At 47.1% G+C, this 25,797-nt stretch overlaps 1 protein-coding gene across 5 annotated transcripts in view; it reads right to left on the bottom strand.

Annotated features, from left to right (window-relative positions):
- The window catches only part of MAST1 (microtubule associated serine/threonine kinase 1), a 96,839-nt gene that overhangs the window by 16,722 nt on the left and 54,320 nt on the right, over nucleotides 1-25,797 (bottom strand). For all 5 annotated transcript variants that reach the window (XM_080988044.1, XM_080988046.1, XM_080988042.1 and 2 more), the window contains 11 exons: nucleotides 20,269-20,347; nucleotides 18,804-18,964; nucleotides 16,840-16,915; nucleotides 15,603-15,812; nucleotides 15,147-15,248; nucleotides 10,642-10,774; nucleotides 7,737-7,804; nucleotides 2,771-2,856; nucleotides 1,350-1,558; nucleotides 353-491; nucleotides 61-193 (listed from right to left, as the gene is read on the bottom strand). In XM_080988044.1, coding sequence (XP_080844170.1) covers nucleotides 61-193; nucleotides 353-491; nucleotides 1,350-1,558; nucleotides 2,771-2,856; nucleotides 7,737-7,804; nucleotides 10,642-10,774; nucleotides 15,147-15,248; nucleotides 15,603-15,812; nucleotides 16,840-16,915; nucleotides 18,804-18,964; nucleotides 20,269-20,347 — 1,396 coding nt within the window. The remainder of the gene's footprint in view (nucleotides 1-60; nucleotides 194-352; nucleotides 492-1,349; nucleotides 1,559-2,770; nucleotides 2,857-7,736; nucleotides 7,805-10,641; nucleotides 10,775-15,146; nucleotides 15,249-15,602; nucleotides 15,813-16,839; nucleotides 16,916-18,803; nucleotides 18,965-20,268; nucleotides 20,348-25,797) is intronic.

The raw sequence follows: 25,797 nt of genomic DNA, 5'->3' as shown, positions 1-25,797 counted from the left end.
ATTCTGCCCCCTCACCCACCCACAACGCTCCCCTCTCACACACTCCATCAGGGTGCCCACCTGTTTGTCCAGGAACTCCCGGGCATCCTTCTCAATGTGACCCTCGTACAAGTTGGTGGTGAGGCTCATCAGCCCCATCTTGGAGAGACCAAAGTCTGTCAACTTGATGTGCCCCATGGAAGTGATCAGAAGGCTGAGGAGAAAGCCGGAGAAACAACCGTCAAGAAAGCTCAGATCACAGAAACACCTTGCCCCCCCCCCCACACTTTTGGCAAAGGAACCCAGGGAATGTCAGCAAAGCTCTTCTCCTGGCAAGATAGCCCAGGAGAGGCTCTGGCTCTCTGCTTCATACTTGTCGGGCTTTAGGTCACGGTGGACGATGCCATAGTTGTGCAGATACTCCAGCGCGAGGACGGTCTCGGCAAAGTACATGCGGGCCATCTCCACGGGCAGTGCCCCTATGTTCTTCAACAGTGTGGCACAGTCCCCGCCTGCTGGGAAAAGGGTCAAGTGGTTAGGGAGGCAGCTAGCAGGCCACTCTCTTTGTACAGTGCAGGACTACTGCTCTGTTCCTGTCCTTGATCAGAGCTTGCAGTCCTCCAGTGCCATGCCATTTGGAATGCTAAGAAGCACAGTCTGTAGAAGGGCAGATACAAGGCTTGGCTCCCTGTGCCTTACATTCATGCTGTATTTAATATTAAAAGACCTAGGTGATCTTTCGACCTGAGACTGGTTTAAAGAGAGGTGTTTCCAATCTTGCTTGCTGAAAAAGCTAACAGGATGCCAAGCACACAGGGACTCTGCCATCTCTTACAATCCAAGCTTGCTTTGAAGCCAGAGACACAGTTGAATAAAAGAGATTTTTTGAATAAAAGAGTTTGTGTGGAGGGCAGATAGGCTCAGTTAATTTCATTGTACACAGGTTGTACATTGACAATAAAGGTATCATCATCATCATCATCATCATCTTAGGGCTTCCAGTAACATCACTGTCCTGACTAAAAGTAATGAAACCACTGGTTGAGGAGCTTGGGTGCTAATGAACTGAGAAGAATAAGATCAGTTTGGATGGCCAGGAAAGATGCTTTTCTCAACTTCTGAGCTATATTTTTAATTTAATAGATAAATTTAATAAATAATAATAATAACTGGATATTATTTGTACAACAAAGGATGTGCACGTTGTTTGCTCATGAGTATCTGATAACCGCTGCTGCTCTCAGAATGGGTTGTTTCCTGCAAGCTCACACATGGGATTTAATTTCCATATGTAACCTGAAAGCTGACTTGTGTGATGCTGAGAGACCAGGGGGTATCTGAGTCCCTTCAGGAGTTCTGAGGCCGTGTACCTTCGACATATTCCATGACCATGCAGAGGTAGCGCTTGGTCTCAAAAGAGCAGAACATGCTGACCACAAAGGGGTTTTCTGCAAAAGTCAAAATGTCGCGCTCCACAAAGGCCTGCTGGATCTGGTTGCGCAAGATGAGGTTTTGCTTGTTGATCTTCTTCATGGCAAAGCGCTGCCGGGTCTCTTTGTGCCGCACCAGATACACAGCTCTGTGAGAGGAGGAGGCGGAGAAAGCAGAGGGGATGTGCTCAGCAAGAGGCAGCCCCAACCCACAAAGCACTTCTGGGAGCCGTGTTTTCCAAGAACACAGCAGAAAATGTAGGTGTATTGAGGGATCTTGATCCTCGCTCTATAAATACTAGACTCTCTCCCCTCTTTAAACAATGGGCTGGTAAACTAGCTTTTACCCAGAGCTTTTGGGAGGGGACAGTGAGGCTTAGGTCTGCTCATATGTTCACTGCATCAGCATTACACATCATTGCAAACCCTTAAGGTGGCAAAAGATCTTGGGCCATCCTTGGGTGGGAAGCTGTCTGAGGATTGCGACCTGAAGAACGCCCTGCTCCCGCATCGCCCTGCCTTCTCTTTGATGCCTTCTTCAGAACCCTCCCTCCAGGTGCCTCTGCTGTCTCAGTATGAGGCAAGTAGCAAGAGAACACAGGGCCTTCTGGGTGGTATCCCACAATTGACATCATATGTGACAGCTGGTTTTAGGCAAATATGGACGTGCCTTAAATGGGGCTCCCTGCTGTTCCTATACAAGTAAGGTTCCCTGTCAGCATCAATACATTGATCCAGTTCCCTACACCATCTTACTATGATGGGAATTTACCATTATTCTTCTCCTTTCTGTGTAGTTGAAAAACCCTTATACAGTCATACCTCGGGTTAAATATGCTTCAGGTTGAGCATTTTCAGGTTACGCTCCACGGCGACCCAGAAGTAATGGAACGCGTTACTTCTGGGTTTTGCCGCTCGCACATGCGCAGAAGCAGCGAATCCCGCAGATGCGGGTTGCGTTCTACTCAAGATGCGAATGGGGCTGCAGAACGGATCCCATTCGCATCCAGAGGTACCACTGTAATTCCTCTCCCCCCCCCCCAAGGGATATCTCCTGAACTTCCAAGCCTGGTTCAGATGCTTCTATATATCAGAGATCCTGCACCCCTACACCATGATGCTCATATGAAGAAACAAGGGACATGGGTTCCCCAGCATGGATGGTCGTACCATAATGGTGTGATACTTTCAACTCCAACCAGCTGAAACAGCCTACTCCTCCACTTTCGGAACAGCACCTTTGGGCCAGGTAAGTATTTGAACCAGGCCTGATTTGGTGCTGAAGGAGCAAACCAGAAGCAAGAGAGACCCTTCCATGCAGGCAGATCCAAGAAGCTTGGGATCTGAGTCAGCTCACTCACCCATATGCCCCGTTGCTTATGAGTTTAATTGTTCCAAAGTCTCCTTCTCCCGGTGGCTTCTTTGGCTTTGGAGTAGTTCCACGACTCTGTAATGGTAAGTAAATTGGGTGTGAGGGCATAAGAAGCTCCTATGAAATCCAGCCACGCTAACTGAAGACAACCCTACTGAGGACCCCTTCTTTACCAAGGTTAGGAGCAGCGCCGTACGGCGAATTATTATTTTTGGTATGGGAACAGTTAGGGCCAGAGGCGCCAACTTGCAAGGGCAACTTGGGGGGGGTGGCGCTGTTGCGAGTGTGACATCGCTATGTTGTGATGTTGCGTGCTGAGCATTGTGCCTCCTTCCGAAAGCTGGGTGGACTTTGGGAAGGTGGCAGAAGGGCTCCTGGACCCAGTTGGAGCATCGCACCTCCCTCTCTAAGACAGGGAGAAGTTTCCCGAGTTTTGGGAAGGAGGCACCAGACTTTAATACTTTTAATACTCTAATTTACCTGGAACATTTAGGGAACTAGCCTAGTCCACTGACCGCACGCCACTGGTTAGGAGTGCAGTTGTGTATGGAATATGACAGATTGTGAACGCAGTTAACACTGGTACCAGAAAACTGGTAGAGAGCCACTCTGAAACTGAACAGGCATAGCCCATTTAGTTTCACTTATAGATGCAGAAGACAGAAAAAAACCAGAGCCAAAAGCACAAACGTAAGACAGGGCAATCCCTGGCTATGCAAGGGCACTATGGATTTAATGATGAACCTTGCAGGCAGAGCCACCCACTGACTCAGATGCCTAATAATAAGGAGTTACTCTGGTGGAGTGTCTTCTGTTATTCAAGAAGCCAACCCCCTCAAGCCTGGGTCACACAAATGAAAGGTTAGTCAGTAAGAGCAAAAAGGACAAGAGATTCCACATGTTTTCAGTTCCTTTTTGTAATCACAACAGATTTATTTTTATTCCTATCTATCGCAGATCAACTGGGCGGGGAGCTAAGAGGGAACCATGCTGGGCTCTTTTTCCACCTAGTATGAAGGAGGTGGAAGCCTGCTAGATCTCTCTCCCTCTTCTCTATCCCCACCCTTTATCTTTACTAAATAAATAATTTTATTTTCTATTCAAAAAAGGAGCCCGCATAGCAATTTTTTTGGGGTGCATGCGATCACATTCTATTTTCCTCTTAATAAACGCATACTGTTCTAACAACCTAACAAAACCTAGAAAGGGATCTCCCCTGACAGGGGCGCTGACTTGCCCCCCCCCCTTTGCGGGTCCCCAACATTGGTGCACACTGAGTTGCAGCATAATGACGTGGTGATGTGATGATGTCATGTCGTGTCATCACGATGGAGCAGCTCCAGCACTGTGGGAGTGACTGGATCAGGGCCCGCGTGTGCTGTGGCTGCATTGGGTGATGCCCAGAGGCAGGCGACAGAGGCCGGGCACCATCAGCAAAAATTTTGTGGGTGCCCAGGCCCCTGGGGCTTGCTGGAGATGGCGCCAGTGTCGCCTGCTACTGGATTCATTCTACTGAATGGAATATTTATTCTTCCACAAGAAGGGCTGCTTCTGGGTCCTCCACGCTGTTGAGCTTTAACTGAGGTCAACTGGAGTTTAGGAAGGAGTTGTGCTTGTCACCTTTCTGTCCAACCAGACTGGTCACCATGCTAGACGGCTAAGGTGCCCCAATGGGAGGATGATAGGCTGCTGCAGGCACCACACCATCACTTTCTCTGATTCTCAGACCAAGGCAGGCTCTATCCCAGCAGTGGGGCTTCCTGCCTTTCCAGCTGTTTGAGAAAGCTCTGTAGCTTCTATGACTCTCTCTCTCTCTCTCTCTCTCTCTCTCTCTCTCACACACACACACACACACACACTCTCACTCAGACTCTGTCTCTCTCTCTCTCACGCTCTCTCTCACTCACTCTCTCTCTCTCACACACACACGCACTCTCTCTCTCTCTCTCACACACACAGAGTACTTCCTTTCCTGAGACCTGAGTGGCTGGTCATATATTCCACTGCATACCGCTTCTTATGATAGACAGTTGAGGAAGTTGGGTATGGAAAAGAGGAGACTGAGAGGAGATATGATAGCAATCTTCAAATATCTCAAGGGCTGTCACATGGAAGATGGGGGGGGGGGGAGCTAGTTTTCTCCTGCTCTGGAAGATAGGACTCGAACCAATGGCTTCAAGTTACAAGAAAGGAGAGGCTGACATAACACCAGGAAGAACTATCTGTTCCAACAGCTGTTCTGACTCCGGTTTTTAAGCAGAGATTGGATAGCCATTTTGCCAGGGATGCTCTAGTAGAGATTCCTGCATTGCTGGGGGTTGGACTAGGTGACCCCATCCCATTCTACAATTCTATGATTCTAAGATTTTCTGTTTACCAGCATGTTTGGACATAATTGTTTTGGCTACCCCACACCACTGCATCATGTGCTCTTTTCCCAAATAAAAATGCAGCACACACTCTGAGAAGAATGGATGAATGAAGGCAAGAGAGCCATCACCTCAGTTTCCTACGTCTGTGGCAAACAACCATGTCATGCTTCTGTAGGCTTCGGTGCTGCAGTTTTATACTTAGTTCTACTTTAGCATCTTTTTTCGCAACATATCAAAAAACCAAATGTAAAACACACCATTCAAATTCAATAAACCAACACATAACATCAGTGGTGGAAAACCCAAACCCTCTACCAGTTTAACCCCGCAGCCCTTTGCTGTCAAAATGAGAGACATGAATGCCATCCCTGTACCCTGACAGACTCTGATAAGGCAGAGGGTGGTGGTGGATAAAGCAGTTCCTAGGCTTGGACCAGCAGGACTTAGGACCACCTCACACTGTATATTTTAAGAAGCTCATTTTCCTTCCCTGTACTTTCTACCTGCTTCCCTTCCCGGCATTCTCACACAAGCCTCCTCTCTTCCATTTGCCCATGATGCTTCTTGTCAATCACCCATGCCTTCTCTTTTCCTCTCACCCACTAATCACATTCCTCCTAAACCTTCTTCTTGGCTGCTTCCACCACCATCTGGGCTTCTTTTCCCTCCCACCTCATCCACCCATATTCTGTGCCTCTCTTCCACTTGTCTCCCAGTTCTCCCATGTGAACCTTCCTTCTCTTCCCTCCTCATATGCCTGCCTGGACTTCTCTTTCGTAAGAGTGGAGGAGGCAAATGGGAACTTCATGCATTTTCTCCAACTTCTGCCACACCGGTTCTCATCCCACCCCCTATTGTGGTTTTTTCCCAATTTATCTGCCTCTTTCCCTTTTCTTGCACAATTGCTATGCTACTACTGTGCGTGGCTGCCACAGATACACAGTCAAACCTCAGTTGTCGAACGTAATCCGTTCCGGAAGCCCGTTCAGCTTCCGAAATAACAACTGAGGCGTGGCTTCTGACTGGTTGCAGGAGCTGCCTGCACTCAAGCAGAAGCCTCGTCGGGTATTCAGCTTCCGAAAAACATTTAAAAACCAGAGCATTTACTTCCTGGTTTTCGGCGTTCGGGAGCCGAAACGTTCCAAAACGGAGATGTTTGGGAGCCGAGGTTTGACTGTATTGCTGGTCCAAAACCAGTGTGCCACAAATCCAAGAACTGCACCCTATTATCCTCTGCCTCTGGCACCCCTAGAATTGCAGCTTGGGTTGCCATCCTTGGTGCTGCTGCTACCTCTACCCAAGTCAGGGTGCAAGGAAGTCAGCTGCTTCCACAACTCCCAGGGAGTCACCTAACACGCGAAATTCATAACTCGAGCTGCAAGTTTTAAGCCGTCAACTAAAGCTTGGGTTGATTATCAGGTGGGGCTCCAAGCACATTGATTTCACTGTACAGGTCCCAGTGCATGGTCATGTTTTTTTAAAAAATAAATTAATTAAAGGTGGCCTTTTGTTTTGACAGTGATAATAATAATAATAATAATTTATTTATTTATACCCCGTCCATCTGGCTGGGTTTCCCCAGCCACTCTGGGCGACTCCCAACGGAACATTAAAAACATGGTAAAAGATCAAACATTAAAGCGAGATGATGAGTCTGTTTATTATGTTTATGCCCCAGTCCCTGTCCCAAAGTTCTATTAGCCCAGAAGGACTTTGGATTTGGGGTGGGGAGAACAGCTATGGGAATAGAGAGGAAGTGTCACTCTGCCACTGACAAATTCTGACCTGCCCAAAGTTATCCATTGGGAAACCTACTTTGGACTTTCCCCTGAAATTGCAAATATCACCTTTACGTAGGGATGGAAAACTTCATCTCCTCGCCCCCCACAGTCCTGAGGCTGCTCATGGTTTGGGGGGGAGCTGCTTACTTACATAACAAAGGCATGTAAATTAATTGCATCCAGGCAACAAGTTCTGGCTATAGCCTAATGGTTCCCAACTTTTTTTGGCCATGCCCCACCTAGGCATCTCTAAAATCCTGATCCACCCCCCTCCCGTGACATGTAATTCTTATTATTCAAAAAGTGAACTCCTATTCACATGGAGGAGTGGCCATTAACTCTTAATAACTCATTCTCAAATTGCTCCCCTTAAAAATCAAATTGCCTCCCCCCGGGGCGTGTGCCCATGTTGGGAACCACGGCTTTGGCCTGATTTCCAGCTGCTGCCAGTAGAGACCGAACGCCCAATGATAAATGGAGGGCTTTAGTTGCATGAACCCAAGTGAGTAGCCAGATTTCCTTTAGTTTGTTTTCCTGCACAACAGCCCACCAAATGGGGCGGCTGCCTGACGTCAGGTAGGTGCAGGAGCTTTGCTTTTCCCTCTTTCCCCAGGATCAAGCTTGCGATGTGGATGTAGTGGCAGAAACACTGAGCAGCGGTATGAAGAGAGAGAGAGAGAGCGACAGAGAGAGAGAGAGAGAGAGAGAAAAAGAGAGACAGAGAGAGAGTTGTGTCTATGTGTGAAGAGTTGGGATAGACAGCACAGAGCTGGGGTGCGGCTGGTGCCCCCTGTGTACTGACCTCTGTGAACTCCTCTGTCTCAGGTGTGTTCGATCCTCCGCTATCATGCTCCTCCACATACAGCACATCTGACGAGAACAGGGTTTGGAAAGAGCCAAAGGGAGAGCCAAGGGAACAAGGCTTTAGCAACCCCATTGTCATTCATGAAAGCACAGAAAGGGCGAAACCTAGACATGTGCATACAGCCATGCATATACGCCAATGCACATGCCTTGTGGTACGTACATGCACACACGGCGGCATGCTAATGCGTGGGGGTATGTGTGTGATGGAGAGATACACGTGTCAAGGTGACAAATCAGGAGACGGAAGCATGCGCTCACTAAGACAAATCACAGGCGAATATGCTTGCATGCACCTTAGCACACACTTTGGGAACAGATACACAAACACCTGCGGGTATGCGGGTTCGCATATACTTACATTCACACTGGAATACAACGTCAGCTGTGCTATCTGCTCACACAAATGCATGCCCATTTAACACACACAGATACAGATAGTTTATGCCAAATTGCAATCTCTCCGTCATCTGGTGCCTTGGAGACCACTTGACTCTCCAACGTCGGCACGTGAACTTGGTTTGGCTTACCTGGGTGTCAGCACTTTGACACCACACAGACTCACCTTGAGCAACTACCAACCCTGTCCCTGGGTCAAACAATTGGGAACAGGTCTGTACAACTTTCTCCCATGGGAATAAAGCAGCTTAAGGTAAAGGGACCCCTGACCATTAGATCCAGTCGTGGCCGACTCTGGGGTTGCAGCACTCATCTCGCTTTATGGACCGAGGGAGACGGTGTACAGCTTCAGGGTCACGTGGCCAGCATGACTAAGCCGCTTCTGGCGAACCAGAGCAACGCACGGAAGCACCGTTTACCTTCCCGCCGGAGTGGTACCTATTTATCTACTTGCACTGTGAGGTGCTTTCGAATTGCTAGGTTGGCAGAAGCAGGGACCGAGCAACAGGAGCTCACCCCATCGCGGGGATTTGAACCGCTGACCTTCTGATTGGCAAATCCTAGGCTCTGTGGTTTAACCCACAGTGCCACCCGCATCCCTTAAGAAGAGCCAAATGTGACTGGGAAACCAGCCTGAGAGGAAAGCATTAAACATGCCCTTGGCCTGCACCGCTCGGACAGCCAATGTGGCATAATGGCTACAGTGTTAGACTAGAACATGGGAGACCAGGGTTCAAATCTCCACTCAGCCATGAAGCTCACTAGGTGACCTGGGTCCAGTCCCAGTCTCTCAGCCTAACCTACCCCACAGAGTTGTTGTGAGGATAAAATGGAAGGGGGGTGGGGAGAAGTGAGGTGTGTACACCACCTTCAGCTCCTTGCAGAAGAGGAGGGATATAAATATAACAGACAGAAAGACAGGCAGATAGATTTGGAGTCCTGGAGACTATAGCAAAAGTGTTAGGTTGGGGTTTTTTTCATTAGAAGAAATTCCACATGTATATAACGACATTTTGCCCCTCAGTTTACACAGATAAACCAAGAAGCACACCCTGAATGACCATTGAAATCTGCCATATAAGATTACGGCATCAAACGTTAGCTGGTTCAGCCCAATTTAAGATTTCAAAATCAAGAAGTTTATTGATGGAGGTAAAAGGTAAAAGGTAAAGGATCCCTGGATAGTTAAGTCCACTCAAAGGCGACTATGGGGTGTGGCATTGATCTTGCTTTTCAGGCCAAGGGAGCCTGCATTTGTCCACAGACAGCTTTCTGGGTCATGTGGCCAGCAGGACTAAACCGCTTCTGGCGCAATGGAACACTGTGATAGAAGCCAGAGCGCACGGAAATGCTCTTTACCTTCCCATCGCAGCGGTACCTATTTATCTACTTGCACTGGCGTGCTTTCGAACTGCTAGGTTGGCAGGAGCTGGGACAAAGCAGGGGCTCACCCCGTCACATGGATTCGAACTGCTGACCTTCTGATCACCAAGCCCAAGAGACTCAGTGGTTTAGACCACCTTGATACCAAAGCAAGCATACTTTCTAACCTGACAACTTAATAAATAAGATACCAGGGCGGTGAACACTATTTCAAAAAACGTTCATACAAAGACATCCTTTCAGTCATAATGTAGATTCACACATATGTGGTCTTTCCCCCCAGGTGTCACGTATCTGTGATACATGATCATATGAACAAATAAATGGCTGCTAATGTGTGTGTGAACTAGGTCCAGATTCACACAGCAAGGGTCAATACTTGGGATCTCTTAGTGGCAAAGGCTTCACTGATCTGTATTAATAAGGGAACCAAAGAATGTATCTTATCATCATCCGAAGTGCCTTTCTATATCAGACTGAAGTCCATCTAGTCCTGTGTTCTCCACAAAAATCCCAGCAGTAAGCTAAGGAATTGTCCAATGGGATGCGGTCTATCCATGAGCTATCCTTTCTTAGGGGATGCTCTGTCCCCAAGGAATCCTGGATGAGTTTCACCTCTTTGTTAAGATACAGGTACCACTGTACTGGAAATATGTCAAGGCTAGAAGCTGTCCTGACACCCACTCCCATCAGTGACATCACACCCTCGGTGTGTTTTTCTGTCCTGCTTAACAAGTAGATCACCCTTAACAATAAACACGCACATGAAGAGGTCATCCTGAACACCGTAGAGGAAATGTGATTGGCCCATGAATGAAGAACCCTCACGAGGGGGAAGGGGGATGGAACAGCCTGTGCTTCTTGGAACCCGTGTAAAGCCAAACTCCACAGCTAACAGGACAGGTCACTTGCCACATAGCCACGGAGGTTACAAGATGAGCATGCTAGCACATGCATGAAACCACATACACATATGTTCACATAACACAGTAGGTACTGCGGCCCAGGTACATACGTGGAATGCAGCCTGCTTTCCTGCAGGTGATTTTTTGTTGAATTACCTGGGAAGGGATCTCGGGTAAGTCCCAGCTGGCTGATGATGTAGCGAGGGATATCGGTCTTCACCAGGTGTCCCTCTTTGGCATGGTCCTCAGCAGCTTCCAGTAAGTGGTAAAACTCCTCGGGATTAAACTCCTAGGGAGCAGTAGAACAGCTCAGAGTTAGGCCCTGCTTTGGATTGGATCAGGCCTCTTCTCCTAAGACTGCGGGGAGATAGCAACAATGAGCTGCCTTTGCTTTTTCACAAAAGGGAGAGTTGGTGTGGTGTAATGGTCAGAGCGCTGGGAACAGGATCAGAGTATCCTGGGCGAGCCTCAACCAGCCGCTCCTTTCTCTTTGCCGAACCTACCTCGCAGGGCAATTGTTAGAGTAGAATGGCACAGTCCCCAAGCACACTGTCCTGAGCTTCTTGAAGGAAAAGTGGAATAATAAGTTTGGGGGTTGGATCAAATGGGTTCTTTGGGGGTCCCCTTCAATCCTGTGACTTCATAACTAGGACCAAATTCTGTAGAAACAGGAAGGCTGCTGAAATGGTCAAACTAGTTTCTTTACTGAGTAAATAACCCTAGCTGCATCTGTTAAGTATCTACTTAATCGGGGAGGAGGATCTGTTGGGAGTGTTAATGCTATGAGTTTTCTATCTTCTGCATAGACTATTTGTCTATGGAAGCAAGATCATTCAGCACAGAAGCACTATCTGTCTCCATCAAGGGAACCAAACCTAAAGTATGTGCTAGTACCCTTGAAACCTCTCACCACTCAGGGACTTGGGTGTGCAAAACATTATTTTATCCACAAAAAGCATAGGATTTTACCATAGTAAGCAGGTTAAAGATTCTCTTTGGGGTTACTTGTTTAGAAATGAAGGTCTGCAAAAATGGGGTGCTGTGGGCCATAGAAAAAGGCTGGTGCAATGTGGATCGGCTAGAGGTTACAAGATGGCTAGGCTTATGCTAAATGATGAATTGGGGTCCTCCCATTTCATTAATTTTATTCTATGTTATCAAGTATACCAACTGTGATGCAGACTGATTTATGTAGCTGAGCCAGGGATTTCTGTGTTTGTGCTGTGGGGATCCTACAGTGAGTGAGTGAAGGAATTATGTGACTGAGGTTTTGATCTGAACCATTATACTGATGCGTGGTAATTTTGCAGTTTGCTTAATATGACAAAGTAATTGTCATATAGGTCTGTGAACTGGGTTGCAACCTCTTTGTGAATCAGAAATTCAACTAAGTTTTACTCAGAGTAGCTCTACTGGCATTCATAGACCAAGCTTGGCCATGTTCATTAATTTCAATGGGGCTACCTAGTTGATCACACCACCCAAATTTTAAAAATAATGTAGGCTACAGATCTAGCTGCAGCAATTTATGTTGCTTCTAAGGAATGAAACAAGCTGACCAGGCTATGAAAGAGTAATCAAAAGACTGATTCTAACTGCAGTGTGTTTGGTTTTGTGGAGTTGGAAAGGATGGGGAGAGACAAAGCAGTAGACAGGGAATTAGAGAGATGAGACTGGGGAGTTATTATAGAAAAACAGGAATTTGAAGTGTTCCAACTTAACCTTGGTGAAAGCTTTATGTGTGGGTGTTTTTGCTTCCCTTGAACTCCCAGGTCCAAAGGAAACAGTATCAGGGGAACCAGTCCCAGTTCCTGTGCTAGAAGAAATAAAGGAGGAACAAAATCTTTTGCCCAACACTGTTTCCTTCAGATCTGGCTGACAGAGAGATTCTTCATCAATCAGTCACAAGCCAACAGCCGGTGGAGAAAAACACTTGAAAAAGGAATAAGGAAATCAAACAGCTTCCCATCAGCCAGCTTTTGGCAAAAACAAACTGACAACTAAGTATATACATATATGATAAAAAGAGGCGTAATCAGTTGCTTTCCTCTCTACTGCTACTCTCCTCCTTTTCAAACAAGGGATGCCCACATAAGCACAGCAACTGATACTGCATTGGCTTGGCACAGCCTCCTGCTCCTCAAACCACCTGGCAACTAGCAAGGCTGAGGAAGCGCATCCTGTGATTGGATGGTATGTTGCCAGGGAAACCGGCAGGTGGATGAAAGCTGATGCCCTGTGGATGGCAGAGAGCAGAGCCAGGATTAAGAGGCAGAAGGAGAAGCAACTGGTTCCAAGGCTCAAGGGTGCCCGGCTCAGTGCTAATACTTAAGTCGTGGTATGAAGGACTGAACACTTTTCCTGGACTATGGCTCCTCCCCACATACAGGACTGATGAACAGGCACCAGGATGAACTCCTACCATGTGGGAACAAAGCTGACAAAAGTAACACAAGCCAGGGTGTCCTTTGTAGGCAGAATTAAGGGCTGGTCCAAGATGTGCTGGGGCAACACCAAATCCAAATTGCTGCCTCACCTCTAATTAGAATGAAGAATGACTTGCTGAAGTCTTCGGTTAAAGCCCTGTTTAAACAAATGAGCACTGGGCCGTGCTCAGGAGAACTTCCTGGGAGATTGAGTACTTGCACAAGATCTGTCTCCCTCCCAGTTTGCCACCCTTAGTTTATTGACCAATGGGGCTGCCCTAAAGATGCCTCTTTCACTTTCTGCCTCATAGAAACAGATACAGAGCAAGGATAGTGAACATGTGGCTCTCCAGCAGTGTTTGGACTCCAACTCCCACAATAGTTCAATAGATTCCTCCCCCTTCCCAATGATTTTCACTACCCATATGATCAAAGTCTTCTTTGGCTGTGTGTGCCCTTTTCCTTAACCCAGTGGTTTTCAACCAGTGTGCCGTGGCACCCTCGGGTGCCTTGAATGATGGTCAGGGGTGCTGCAGGCAACACTGGCCTCTGACCCCCTTTCCTTCCCTCCCTTCTCAGATTGCCTCCCAAAGGATTGCACAGCTGTATATTGCAGCAGCCCTGGCTATAAGCTATGGGAGGCACCTCTCTTTGGAGCAGGGGGCACAGCTCAGAGACCAGGGATGGCAGCTAGAGGACTCCCAAAGAGAGGGGAGAATAGAGGAGGCTGAGGGAACCCTCCACAAGGGAGGGTGTTCAAAAAAGGGTGAGAGGCTGCCAGCTCTGCAGGGAAGGGGTGACAGAACTGGGCTCCTGAGCCCTACAGGGGTGCCGCAGAAAAAATGTAGTTAGTTAAGGGAGCCGTGGACTCAAAAACGTTGAAAACCTCTGCCTTAACCTTTTGTGTGCAGTCTGATAGTTATTGAGTAATACCCTGTATTTACAGCATGCTTTTTCATTTTGACTGCATAACTGGTGTTGAAAATATCAGTGGACTGTGGATCATTTTAAGCTTTGATAGTACATGGTTAGGATGGAGACAAGAACCCCTGAATTCGCTTCCCAGCTCTGGAAGAGGAGGTAGCCCTGGGAGAAGAGGTGGTATCCATTTGTGGTCCCCCCCCCCCCCCCCCCGCTAGCAAGCAAGGCTTCTTTTGTATTATTTATGGCATATATTTAAAAACCTTTGTCCCATCTCCTATCCCTGTAAGGCCCTCTCAACCTAGGCTACAATGCAATTATTAAAAACTTGATATACAGGCCACAGGATGCATGGCAGCACTCTTAACATACATGTCCACCTAAAGGATGTTTGGGAGAGTGCACCCTCTAGAGATAAAGGGAACTGGAAACTTATGGTGGGAATAGCCAACGGGCCTTGAACAAAGGGAGAAGATTCCAGTGGGCCTTGTGTTGAGTTAGGGCAGCTATGTTCATGCATTCCATTCATTTTAAGGAACTTTGTGCGCACACATGATTTTTATGTTCTTCCTAAAACATGTACATTGCCTTCTCATTTGCTGTGCACAGCCCACACGTTGTCCCTCAGGGATGTCATATGTTGTACTTGTAAGAGTTCCTTCAAATGGACCATTAATTGCTACTGTGTGCAAAACATGCATGTTGTAGGCTCTAGCTGGGTACAGTACTTTGTGTGTGTGATGTTAGAACCCACAACATAGCTCCTATCTGCCGGCCACTTCATTGTGAATTTATGTTTTGAGTGTTCTGGTGGCTCCCTGCTACTCCTATCACACAACTCCTTTGCAGCAACATGCATTAGCAAATGAAAAAGGAGGATGGCGGGAGAACAGCAGAACAGCACTCTTCTCCCCATCCTCACAGCAGTGCTACCTGTCACAATCCCAGAGTCAATGACCAAGATACCAAAGAGGCAACAGGGAAGTGGTGGCAACAGAGGTGGTGGACTAGGTTCCTGGCTTTGAGCATGATACTGAGCCCACTGAACCTGAGGCTGGCGGACAGGAAGTTCCAGGGCTGGATCCTAAAGAACCAGAGCCCATAAACCCAAAGCCTTGACCCTCACAGGTGCCTTCCCCTTGACCTGAGAAACTGAGCACCTCACCAGTCCAGAGAGTGCAACAGGCAGGAGATCATGGAGTGATCTTGATGTGAACATGTGGGAAGATATCAAGTGACAACAGAGACATACAGCTTTGACTTCTGCCAATTCCTAGGGAAGCAGACAGACACATATACCCCTCAGTGCCTCACCAGGCATTCCAGCAGCCGGGCTGGTCGGGAGATGATAATCAGCAGCTTCTTCACAAGCTGAGTGACAAAGGTCACCTCCTCACTCTCAGAGCGCTCATAGGCCTGTAAGCAATGGAAGAAGGGGCTTGTTAGAGAATGGTTTTGGTTGCAGTCATCTCCATGGCATGCCACTGTGCCCACAAGGAACACCTCCTCATGTTCTTGCTATCACCCCACTCAGAGTCCCTACTCTCACATGGCTTGTTTCGTCCATCATGGTTGCTTCCACCATAACTTGCTGCCGCTCACACCTAAACCTAAATTTCTCCAGAAATTACTCCAATCCAACCCAGCTCCCTCTCTTTGACCATTGTTGCCTCTCCTGACTATATCTTTTTTATTCACTGCCGTGCAAAACTGACTTCTTCAGCACATCTTGCCGTGCACTGCACATTCACTGAGAGGCCCCGTGCTCACATCTTTCAGAAGTTTCTCCATGTTTTCCTGCAGCTCATAGAAGTAGACAGTGGTGATGAGGCCTTCCTGGGACTTGGCTAAACAGTCTCGTGCCAGCTCAATGACTTGGTGGTGGATGAAACTGAGAGCCCCATCAGCCAAGGGCAACACACTGTCTGGCTCATAGCTCTTGATGAAGTCTTTCAGCTTCTCTTCCATCTGTGCCGTGGCCTGTGAGGGTAAGAAATTGGAGCTCTTGTGTCAGGAAAAAGAGGAGTCTAGTAAATAACCCAGAATAGGCATTGCTCCTTTCTCAAAGCTAGGAAAAGTATAAGGGAATCCTGATTCCCAGGCCCTCAACTACAACCCAGTTCACAGCGCACTCTGTGCTCTCCCTGTAAAAAAACAAAAAACCAAAAATTCTGGGTCATGAGAGCCCTTCCTTTTTATCACCTTCCTCTAAAAGAATCACTTGCTGTATCACAACTACACCACAATAAGACACAACATCTAACAAGGCACATCCAACCACAGGGGCTCTCTTTCTTTCTCAGTCTTATAAGGCATAAGGTATTTCTCTTCTCCATCATATCTTTTTATATAAATAACAATTACACACCCTAGTCAGGTATCATTGTACCTGTTTGCTTCCATTTCTGTGCCCAGTTCTTATTCCCATTACCCTTTCTCAGTGTGTTTGTTTGGAATGTGGGCTATTGCAATAATCATGAGAGAATGAGACAAAGTAAAACAATGAAACACTGCTCTGGGCAGGAGTATTCAAGTTTTAAAATGTAAATTAAGGGCTGATCCATACTTTTTCCAGACACGATCCACGGTGTAAAACTCCGTTTCATAGTGCTCCTTTTTCTGCTGTGAAACACCACTCTTTAAAGCCCAATCGGAGCAAAAGGCAATCTGCAAAAAACCCAAATGGATATTTGCTCCATTTGAGCACTAAAGAGTGGGTTTTTGCAAAGAAAGCTCCAGGACAAAACACACACATACACACACACTTGGACTCAGAGCTTTTAAGCATGGAGCTGTGTCCAGAAAGAGTGGGACAAAAAAAGCCCTACATTTACATACTAAGTGTCAATACAGGTAGATTGTCCGTCTTTTGTCAATGGAAAGTTGCTAAATGAAACACATCCCTTTGCTTCTAGCATTTTCCAGGATTCCGGGCAAAATGGTCCCTGTAGGATGTTATTTGATGGAAATGAAATCTTTAGATTCTGCCTCCGACTGTGACCCTTACCTTGGGGAATCGTTCCTTGTACACATGATTCATCATTACTATCTCATTGTCATAGGAGGATGGGGACCGGCCCGGGCTGTAAAGGAATAAGAATAGATCAGCTCCTGGTATCTTCTATTTTCCTGCACTCCCCATCGTCCTGAATTCTATTTGGGCATTTCTCACTTTTCTTTATTACTACTTAATCTTTATTCTTTCGTTGCTAATGGTGTGAAATATACTGTATGGAAGAAGTGGGGAGAAGGTAGATTGGGATCTATGGTATATCTCTGGGTACTTTGCAGGAGACTTGGAAAGGGTTTTTTACACACACAAAAGACTTCCCTCTCACTTTCTGAATAAGGCTGTTGAAATAAAGAAAACATGGTGGTATAAGAATGGATTTTTGTGTGAAAAGACTGTGAGGTCAGTTGCACTACTGAAAACAAACTCATGGCCTGAGTGTGTGCTCAGAGGCACCACACTCTCCATTTCTAACTGTCTCGTGCACTTGGCTTCCAGCAGTTCCAGTAAAATAGAAAACAGATTCCGAGACCCCAGCCCCTGTGTATAGGAAAGATCAGTGTGGTGTTCAGTATTACCCATATTGCTTCCTATACAGTCAAACCTTGGATCCCAAACATCTCCATTTTGGAACGTTTCGGCTCCCAAATGCCAAAAAACCGGAAGTAAATGCTCCAGTTTTCAAACATTTTTGGGAAGCTGAACGTTTGACACGGCTTCCACTTGAGTGCAGGAAGCTCCTGCAACCAATCGGAAGCCGCGCCTTGGTTGTCAAACATTGCGGAAGCCGAACGGGCTTCCGGAACAGATTACGTTCTCCAACTGAGGTTTGACTGTATTATCCTATTGCTTTCATTAACCAAAGGCAACACTTTCAGAATGGCACACAAACCTGCTTTGCGAGATGTACAGGGAACCATTAGCAGGAGCTATTTAATCACAGTTCTCTTCAATTAATTGCTTCCCAGCAGGCAGGACAGTAGAAGAGCCTTTTGTATTCAACCTGTTTAACCTTTCCTCCTGGCCTGGATCGTACCAATGTGAGAAAGTAAAAGTGCAATCCTCTAATGTCTACTCTTAGAAGTTCAACAGGGCTTACTCTTAGGTAAATATATATAGGATTGCAGCCTAATGACAGAATTCAAATAACTAATCCCATCAGTCTTTATCACATTTGAAATGCAACAAAAGTTATATTTGCTGAGTTGCTAAGCTGTTTTGTGCTTATTTTCTTAGATGTTTAATGTATCATTATACCTTGATACGTTGGTAGTCAAACGGCTTGGCTCCTGGACAAATCGGCTCCTGAATGCCACAAATCCGGAAGTAAGTGTTCCGGTTTGCAAACATTTTTCGGAAGCTGAACGTCCGACGTGGCTTCCTGCGACTTCCAATTGAGTGCAAGAAGCTCCTGCAGCCTTGGTTTTCGAACCATCAGAAGCTGTGCCTTGGTTTTCAAACCATTTCAGGAGTCAAACGGACTCCCGGAACAGATTAAATCCAAGAACCAAGGTACGACTGTGTTTCTTTTTGTCTACGTAAACCTCATTCATTCTTTAAGATTACTGGAGGCCTTTCAGTTGTTGCTGGACTATGACTCCCATCACCTCTGATCACTTGGCATCCTGGCTGGAGCTGATGTCCAGCAGTATCGGGAGAACCAGAGATTCCCCACAGATCATTGCACTAAAATGCTTCTTAGCAAATACACTACATTGTATTTGGGGTGTTTTTTTTTGGGGGGGGGAGCTTAGGATCTACCCATGCTAGCCATGGTTGACCCTGAATCAAACTGGAACACTGGCCTTTTATCCCATTCTATAGACCTTCAATAATTCCATTGCAAGTCTCTCATTTGCTTATATTCCTACAAAAGTTTCTGAGTGAAGGATGAATGCGCAATGGACATACAAGGGACCCAAGGGAGTTGCTCTGCAGGGTGACGGCTGCTCCATCCTTACCTGAGGCTCCGGGACCGGGGCCGCACCGCAGGGGACCTCCGCCCCCCGTCATCATCAGTAATGCTCTCACTGCTGCCGAAATGCTTGGACAGGAAATGCAGCTCATCCATAGTGGGCTGATAAGGCAGCTGGTGAAGGCGCTCTTGGGAGGAGCAGGACGACTGCAAGGAAGAAACAGAATTGGCCCTAAGCTGATGCCAAGTGTCAGCTATTTGCAAATGTCTTCCCAAATCTGCCACAGAAATGTATCTAGGTCTGGGAAATGGCCCAGCTCCTATACATGGGCTGCATACCCTTCTAAAACATGCAACAGTTTTACTGCAGGAACCAAAATATAATACAATTGCCAAGGCAACATGAGAATTGTTAATGCAGAATGGTTTTCGTATGTCAGCCGGGCGTTAACCCGCAGAATGTGACTGAACGCAGGAAGCTGCTTAAACCATCTGGCCACTGGCCCATTTAGCTTGGCATAGACTACACCAGCCTTCTCTGTCCTGTTTGCCTCAGGCAGCACAGCAGAGGTGATATTGGGGTGTGCAGTTGTAGTCCATAACATAACGGAGGGCACCAAGTTGGCAGGAGTTGCTCTATGGTTTCAGGCACGCATATTTTCTAAGTCCTACCTGGAAATGCCAGGAATGGGTTTTGTGACCTTTCGTATGGAAAAAAAGCATTCTACCACTGACCTACAGCCCTTCAGGTTGACCTGAAGCTAAGAATTCCAGATGTTATTACAGTGAACCACAGATACACACACAAGGATGTTAAAGACAGCGACAACATTTGCAATGGGTACGCAGTCTGCTTCCTCAACCTGTGCTGAGTACTCACATTATGTAGACGCCTCTTCTCCAAAGGTGCCCCAAGGCAACCCAGACTGAAAGCACTGACTCCCCTCCCCTATCTCTTGTCTGTATGCTAGGGTTGCCATATCTTGAAGAGAGAGGGGGAGAAAAGACAGCCAGAGCTGCTGCCAGCCCGAGCCAGGAAAAGCGGCGCAAGGGTGGGCAGGGCCGCTGCACCGATGTGCCTCTCTCCCTGGTTCAGGCTGACAGCGGCCGCGGCGTGCAGAGCCACCCGTGCCCACGCCAAACCGCACCCCAATTTCAAAAAACCCAAACCCCAGACATTTCCTTTAGAATGTAAAAATCCCGCCCCCCCCCCCTGTTTACCCTGCAAAAGAGGACATGTCTGGGATTTCCTGGACATAAGGCAACCCTACAGTGGACATGCAGGGCTCTCTTGGGTGGGGGTGGGGGGTCAACAGCTGCAAACTGGGAGTCAGTTGGCCCACACGTAGTTTTAGCAATTTCTATCACCGTATTTATGATTTAGACTTGCATGGCTGGCCTGTCCTCAAACACCCCAGCAGAGTCTTTAGGCCACTGTTCAATAAACAGCTCCCATAACCAGTCAAATCTTGCCTCCCTCCCAGATCTTCTTAACGGCAGGAAGGTCTTACCGATACAGTGGAGCTGGGAGTGTTGGTTCCATATCCAGATGATGGCAGGGAAGCCAAGGACCAGCGCCGGCCATCTGCCCTGAAATGATCAAAATGAACAGGAACTTTAAGATAGTCCATAGTTTAAAGATTCAGGCAGAACCAGTTCTGATGGGGGGAAAAAGAAAAAACCCATATTGTCACCAAGTCCATGTTTCAACCACTTGTGCTTTCTTTGCTGGTATCTCCAGTAAACCAGCTGGCTGGAAGTAATTGCCTGTTCAGACTTTCAGGACACAAGAAGAAGAAGAAGAAGTTTGGATTTGATATCCTGCTTTATCACTACCTGAAGGAGTCTCAAAGCAGTTAACATTCTCCTTTCCCTTCCTCCCCCACAACAAACACTCTGTGAGATGAGTGGGGCTGAGAGACTTCAAAGAAGTGTGACCAGCCCAGGGTCACCCAGCAGCTGCATGTGGAGGAGCGGGGAAGTGAACCCGGTTCACCAGATTACGATTCTATCGCTCTTAACCACTACACCACACTGACTCTCGCACAAAGGTGCGTACAAAGCATATGCGTTTGAATGCTACACTATACCTCTCATATCGAACTCTATCTTGACATATATGTCAAACCATTTAGGTACAGCCTAGAAAACCTCTCTCTATTACTGTAGACACAGATCCATTTGTGGGCTTTAATGAGGCTTCATAGAATTACCAGAAACTTTGCTAAGGGTAACTGACAATGCAGTGAATGGAGGATGGGGCTGGGAGCTCTATGGGCTTGAACACTATGATTCCTATCAACAGAATCCCTTATTCTTTGTCCCCCAGTATATGGTGTCCAAAAACATTCTGCAGGGATTGGCAACGTGGCGCCCTTCTGACATTTTGGCTCCAGCTCCTATCAGCTCCAGCCAGCATGGTCAAAAGTCAGGGATGATGGGAGTTATAGTCCAACAACATCTGGAGGGCAACACATTGCCTACCCCTCCAGTATGTTGCTTCTGAATGCAGAGGTTCTATTTACCTCTCATGACTTATAGGTGCTGAAGGCAACAATTCATTTGATGTTTTAAAGAGAAGTACTTTCGGTAAGGACTTCAGCTGAGAGGCCCAGACTCAGTCCATCACTAGTAGCTGGATCATCTAAGGCTTTATATCACGGGTCAGCAAACTTTTTCAGTAGGGGGCTGGTCCACTCAGACCTTGTGGGGGGCTGGACCCACCCTCTCCAGAAAGCACCCCCTCCCCCAAAAGGCCCCCCCTCCCGCCACTTCCTCCCGCTCAGCTCTTGGCCATCGCTTTGGTCCATCACTTCAGATTGGCTGCAGGAGCTTCCTGTGGCCAATCCGAAGTCGCGCCTGCATCGCTGCCCACCCAGAGGCATCCGCAGCTTCGGATTGGCTGCAGGAGCTTCTTACGGCCAATCCGAAGCCGCGCCAGCATCACAGAAGTCAGTCCCCGCGTGGCAAGGACCAACGGGTAGCGGGATCCGCAAGGTTCGCAGGCCGGATTAACGAGCCCGGTGGGCCACATTTGGCCCCTGGGCCTTAGTTTGCCGACCCCTGATCTAGATTCTAGAGGATCCTTGGCCAGTCCCGCTGCCCCCACTGCCCCAAACGCAGCCTCTTTTAGGGGTTTATGCAGGGGATACCACTGGCAGCAGCTCTCACCTGCCTGTATCGTTGACAGGTGCAGTGAGGACCTCCACAGCAGTGAGGGCTCCTGCCAACAGAACCTGGCTGCATTTGAGTGGAGGGAAATCTCTGCCACTTCTTAACTTCCTCCAGCACAGCAGATTGGGGGTTAAGCTTGTTCTGTTATTTTGCCCAACCTGAGCCTACTGTCAATCAATGTTATTGGGGCACCCTCAAATTCTGTTATCCTCAGGGAGAAAAATGTCTCCTTTCCCATATTGTTGATGATTTTATACCCCTCTGCCCTTGCTCCCTGTCTTTTTACATTAAAAAGCTCCAAGTGATTTGGATTTTTCTCATGGGGAATGTGCTCTTGAAGCATTTTCACATGTTAAGACGTGTGCAGGGGCAAGCCCTCTGCCCCCTCCAAAACCTGCGTAAGCTCAATTCAGGTGCAATGTAGGTTCACAGGTGTACAGTTTGAGCCTGGACCAGGAAAAAAGAGACTTGATTGTGTGAACTAGCTGCTATATCAATGAAAGCTATAAACACACTGACAAGTGGTGTTTGGCTGTTGCAATTAATCTTCTGGATCCAATGACAATTGATTAGCCTGGCCTTGAATAATTAATCAAACTTTCATGTTTGAAGTGTTTGTTAAGTAATCTGGCCAGGCAGTAGGGTAATTTAGGGCTCATCCACAATTCTGCTCGTTCCACACCTAGAAAGCATGGATCTGAGCAGTTTCCCCCTTGCCCCACACCTTTCCCAGGGAAAACCTGCTCTTTAGTGCTAAATCAGAGCAAACACCAATTCAGAGAAAACCTGAATTGCCATTTGCTCTGATGGAGCTATAAAAAATGCTTCCCCCGGGGCAAAGCTGCAGGACAAGAGAAAGTTTGGATAACCATCACCAGTGGTTAGGGATGATGGGAGTTGTAGTTCAACCGCACCTGGAGAGATGCTGTCACACAGCTTAACCTGCCTGGCAAGGTTACTGAGAGGATAAATGCAGTGATGATCTTCCCAGAGAAGTGCCCTTGGCGGATTCCCCTGCAATTCTCAGAAGACTCAACAGAACTTTGCTTTTGGAGAAGGTTCAAGTCTCTTTGGATTCATGACTATTTTGGTGTTTAACTTTGTTTCTTTGCTAAACTATTTTGTAGAGTTCATGTTTCCAGTTATTATTACCTTAGACCATCTTATTCAACTAAGCAGTTGCGCTAGTGGGAGCCAGTGCAACAAGTTCTGCTATCTCTTCTTTCCTCCCCTCCCCTCCATGGCCCCATCAGTTTGGGGACAGGGATTGAGAGAAATTTAAGTTTGATTTAAATACTCCCATCTTTGCTTCCGTATAATTAAAAATAATCATGCCCAACACAGCTCCCCTTTCAGCCTCTTTCTTTGGTGAGGTTTTTAAAAATACCTCTCTTGTTAATAAAGCCAGGTCCACAGAATGCCTTATATCAAGTTGTACCTGATGAAGGTAGAAAAAGTGATTCAGTAGTTATGTGTGATGGTGGCATAGCTTTCAGGGGTGTAAACCGGATTACTGAAAGTGGAGTACCTGGGTGAAATAGTGAATGCCACAAACCCTTTAGGGAATCGCAACCCCAAACCACAACAGCAGTTCAGGCGCAAGGGTTGATTCTAATTAGAGTCCTTGCATTATAATTCTCCTCCCAGTTCTATTTTCCCTTCAGAGGTTCAGAAAGAAAGGAAAGCACAAGAGAAAAAGTCCTTGTCAACATAGGGCAGATTCACACCATGCATTTAAAGCACATTCAACACACCTTTGAAACACATGGCTTTGCCCAAGGAATCCTAGGGACTGTTGGGTGCAGGGAATTGTAGCTCTGTGAAGGCAAAACTACAGTTCCCATGATTCTTTGGGGAAAGTCACAAGTTCTAAATGTGTGTTGAATGTGCTTTATATGTGTGCTGTGGACCTATGCTGCATCTCAGACTTTTTAATGCATGCTAGACGGTCAACTTTCTCCTCCCCCAGCCCCAGGAGGGATCCACCTACAGATGTCCTATTTGTTTGCCCTGACCCAAGCTAGCTATAAAACTTCAGTGTTGGGTCTGGGTCTTCGTCTGGGCATGACAACAGCTAGTCTTGACCTTGTTGACTCTCTGGTTGTTATCTGTTAGATTATGGCATCTTGCTGGAAAGGTACCTTACCTTCGATCCCAGCTACTGTGTGACTCTGTTTTGGACTGTCCCTTTCTGCATGCTGCCCTGATCCTTTGGCCAACAATTTCCAAAGCTTTCTGGCAAAGTTTCCCCCACCCCTCAGTCTTGCATCTGGAACAGCTTTGACGATTTACTGGCCCTCAACCCTGTGCTTTCTGCAAATAGCCATCATCCTCCTCCTTTTATTAGGCAGCCTCAGTGGGTTTGTTAGGGCTGCCATACGTCCAGATTTTCCCACACATTACTGGGATTTCGAAGGTGGAATTGATGTTGGGGTGAATTTCCGAAAGGTAGCATTTAGTCCTGGATCTTAGGCAAGTCAATTAAAAAAAACCACACATACATTTTTTGGCGTTTTTGTAAAGAAAAGCTCAACAACTTTCGGATTTTCCTTAAAAAAACCCCACAACTCAACAATTTCGGTGGTTTCCTTAAAAAAAGCTCTTTCGGGGTGTCCTGGTTTGTTCCAATCTATACACTGTGCTTGATTTCTCTCTCATTCTCTCTCTCTCTCTCTCTCTCTCTCTCTCTCTGACACAAGTGACTTTGCAAGTTCCATGGAATAAGGTATTTTCGAATCATACTCCTGTGATAAAATCGTACGTGTGTTTTAGTCCAGTGTGAAAATTCACAGAACAGAGATCTGTAAACAGCTCAAGGCGGATTTTACTCAGCACTTTGTTGATGGCAAGATGGAACTTCACAGTCTGTTCCCTTGCTTTTGGGGGTGGGGATGGGGGTGGGAGGCAGAAGCTGCATGGGCATGACTATAAAAAGAGCAGAGAGCAGATGGGGAGTGGGGAGCAGCAGCAGCTGTAGAGTCTTCAACCGCCTCAAATGTTCCTGTATGCCACATTCTGGCAGCCTGGCCTGGTAGATCAAACACGAGAATGATAGCCAGGAACCTGCAGTTCTCCTCCAAAGCCTTAGAGAGGGATAGGGACTTCTTGGGATGGGCTGGTGGGGAACTGGGAGATTGGGCAGGGGCTGAAGCAAGAAAAAAGTATGAGGAATGGATATGAGTTGGTTCTCCTTGTGGACAGAGCAACTGGTTTCTACCCCAAGTGGGCTTCCTTTCACTCAGTAGTCTATGGGAACTTTGCCCAGGAGACTCTGCCTCTGCAGCCAGATGTGGGAAGATGGTGGGACTTCATCAAATAAGGACTGCAAGTGGAGAGGCAGGTCTCCCATGAGGCAAATATCTAGGGGGGCTTGCTGTACCATCAGTAGCTATAAGCGGCAGGCAAGACTTATTTTTGTGTGTGTTTACTCCCCTACCCCCAAATTCACAAGCCTTCATTTTGTCCATTGCAAAATATGCTGGTAAACCTTAGTTCTTGACTATTTTCTGGTGTTGTTTTTTTAAGGTGTGGTTATATGTGTAGGTAAAAAAGTATGGTAAAGGACCCCTGGACAGTTAAGTCCAGTCAAAGGCGACTATGGGGCTGCAGCGCTCATCTCGCTTTCAGGCTGAGGGACCCAGCGTTTGTCCACATACAGTTTTCAGGGTCATGTGGCCAGCAGGACTAAACCGCTTCTGGTGCAACGGGACACTGTAACGGAAACCAAAGCGCATGGAAATGCTGTTTATCTTCCCGCTGCAGCAGTACCTATTTATCTACTTGCACTTTGATGTGCTTTCGAACTGCTAGGTTGGCAGGAGCTGGGACAGAGCAACAGGAGCTCACCCCGTCGCAGGGATTCGAAC

The sequence above is a fragment of the Podarcis pityusensis genome, assembly GCF_964106645.2.
Source record: "Podarcis pityusensis genome assembly, chromosome: 17".
NCBI lineage: Eukaryota > Metazoa > Chordata > Lepidosauria > Squamata > Lacertidae > Podarcis > Podarcis pityusensis.
Note: the sequence above shows the minus strand (reverse complement) of the source record. Positions and strands in the feature narration are given on the sequence as shown.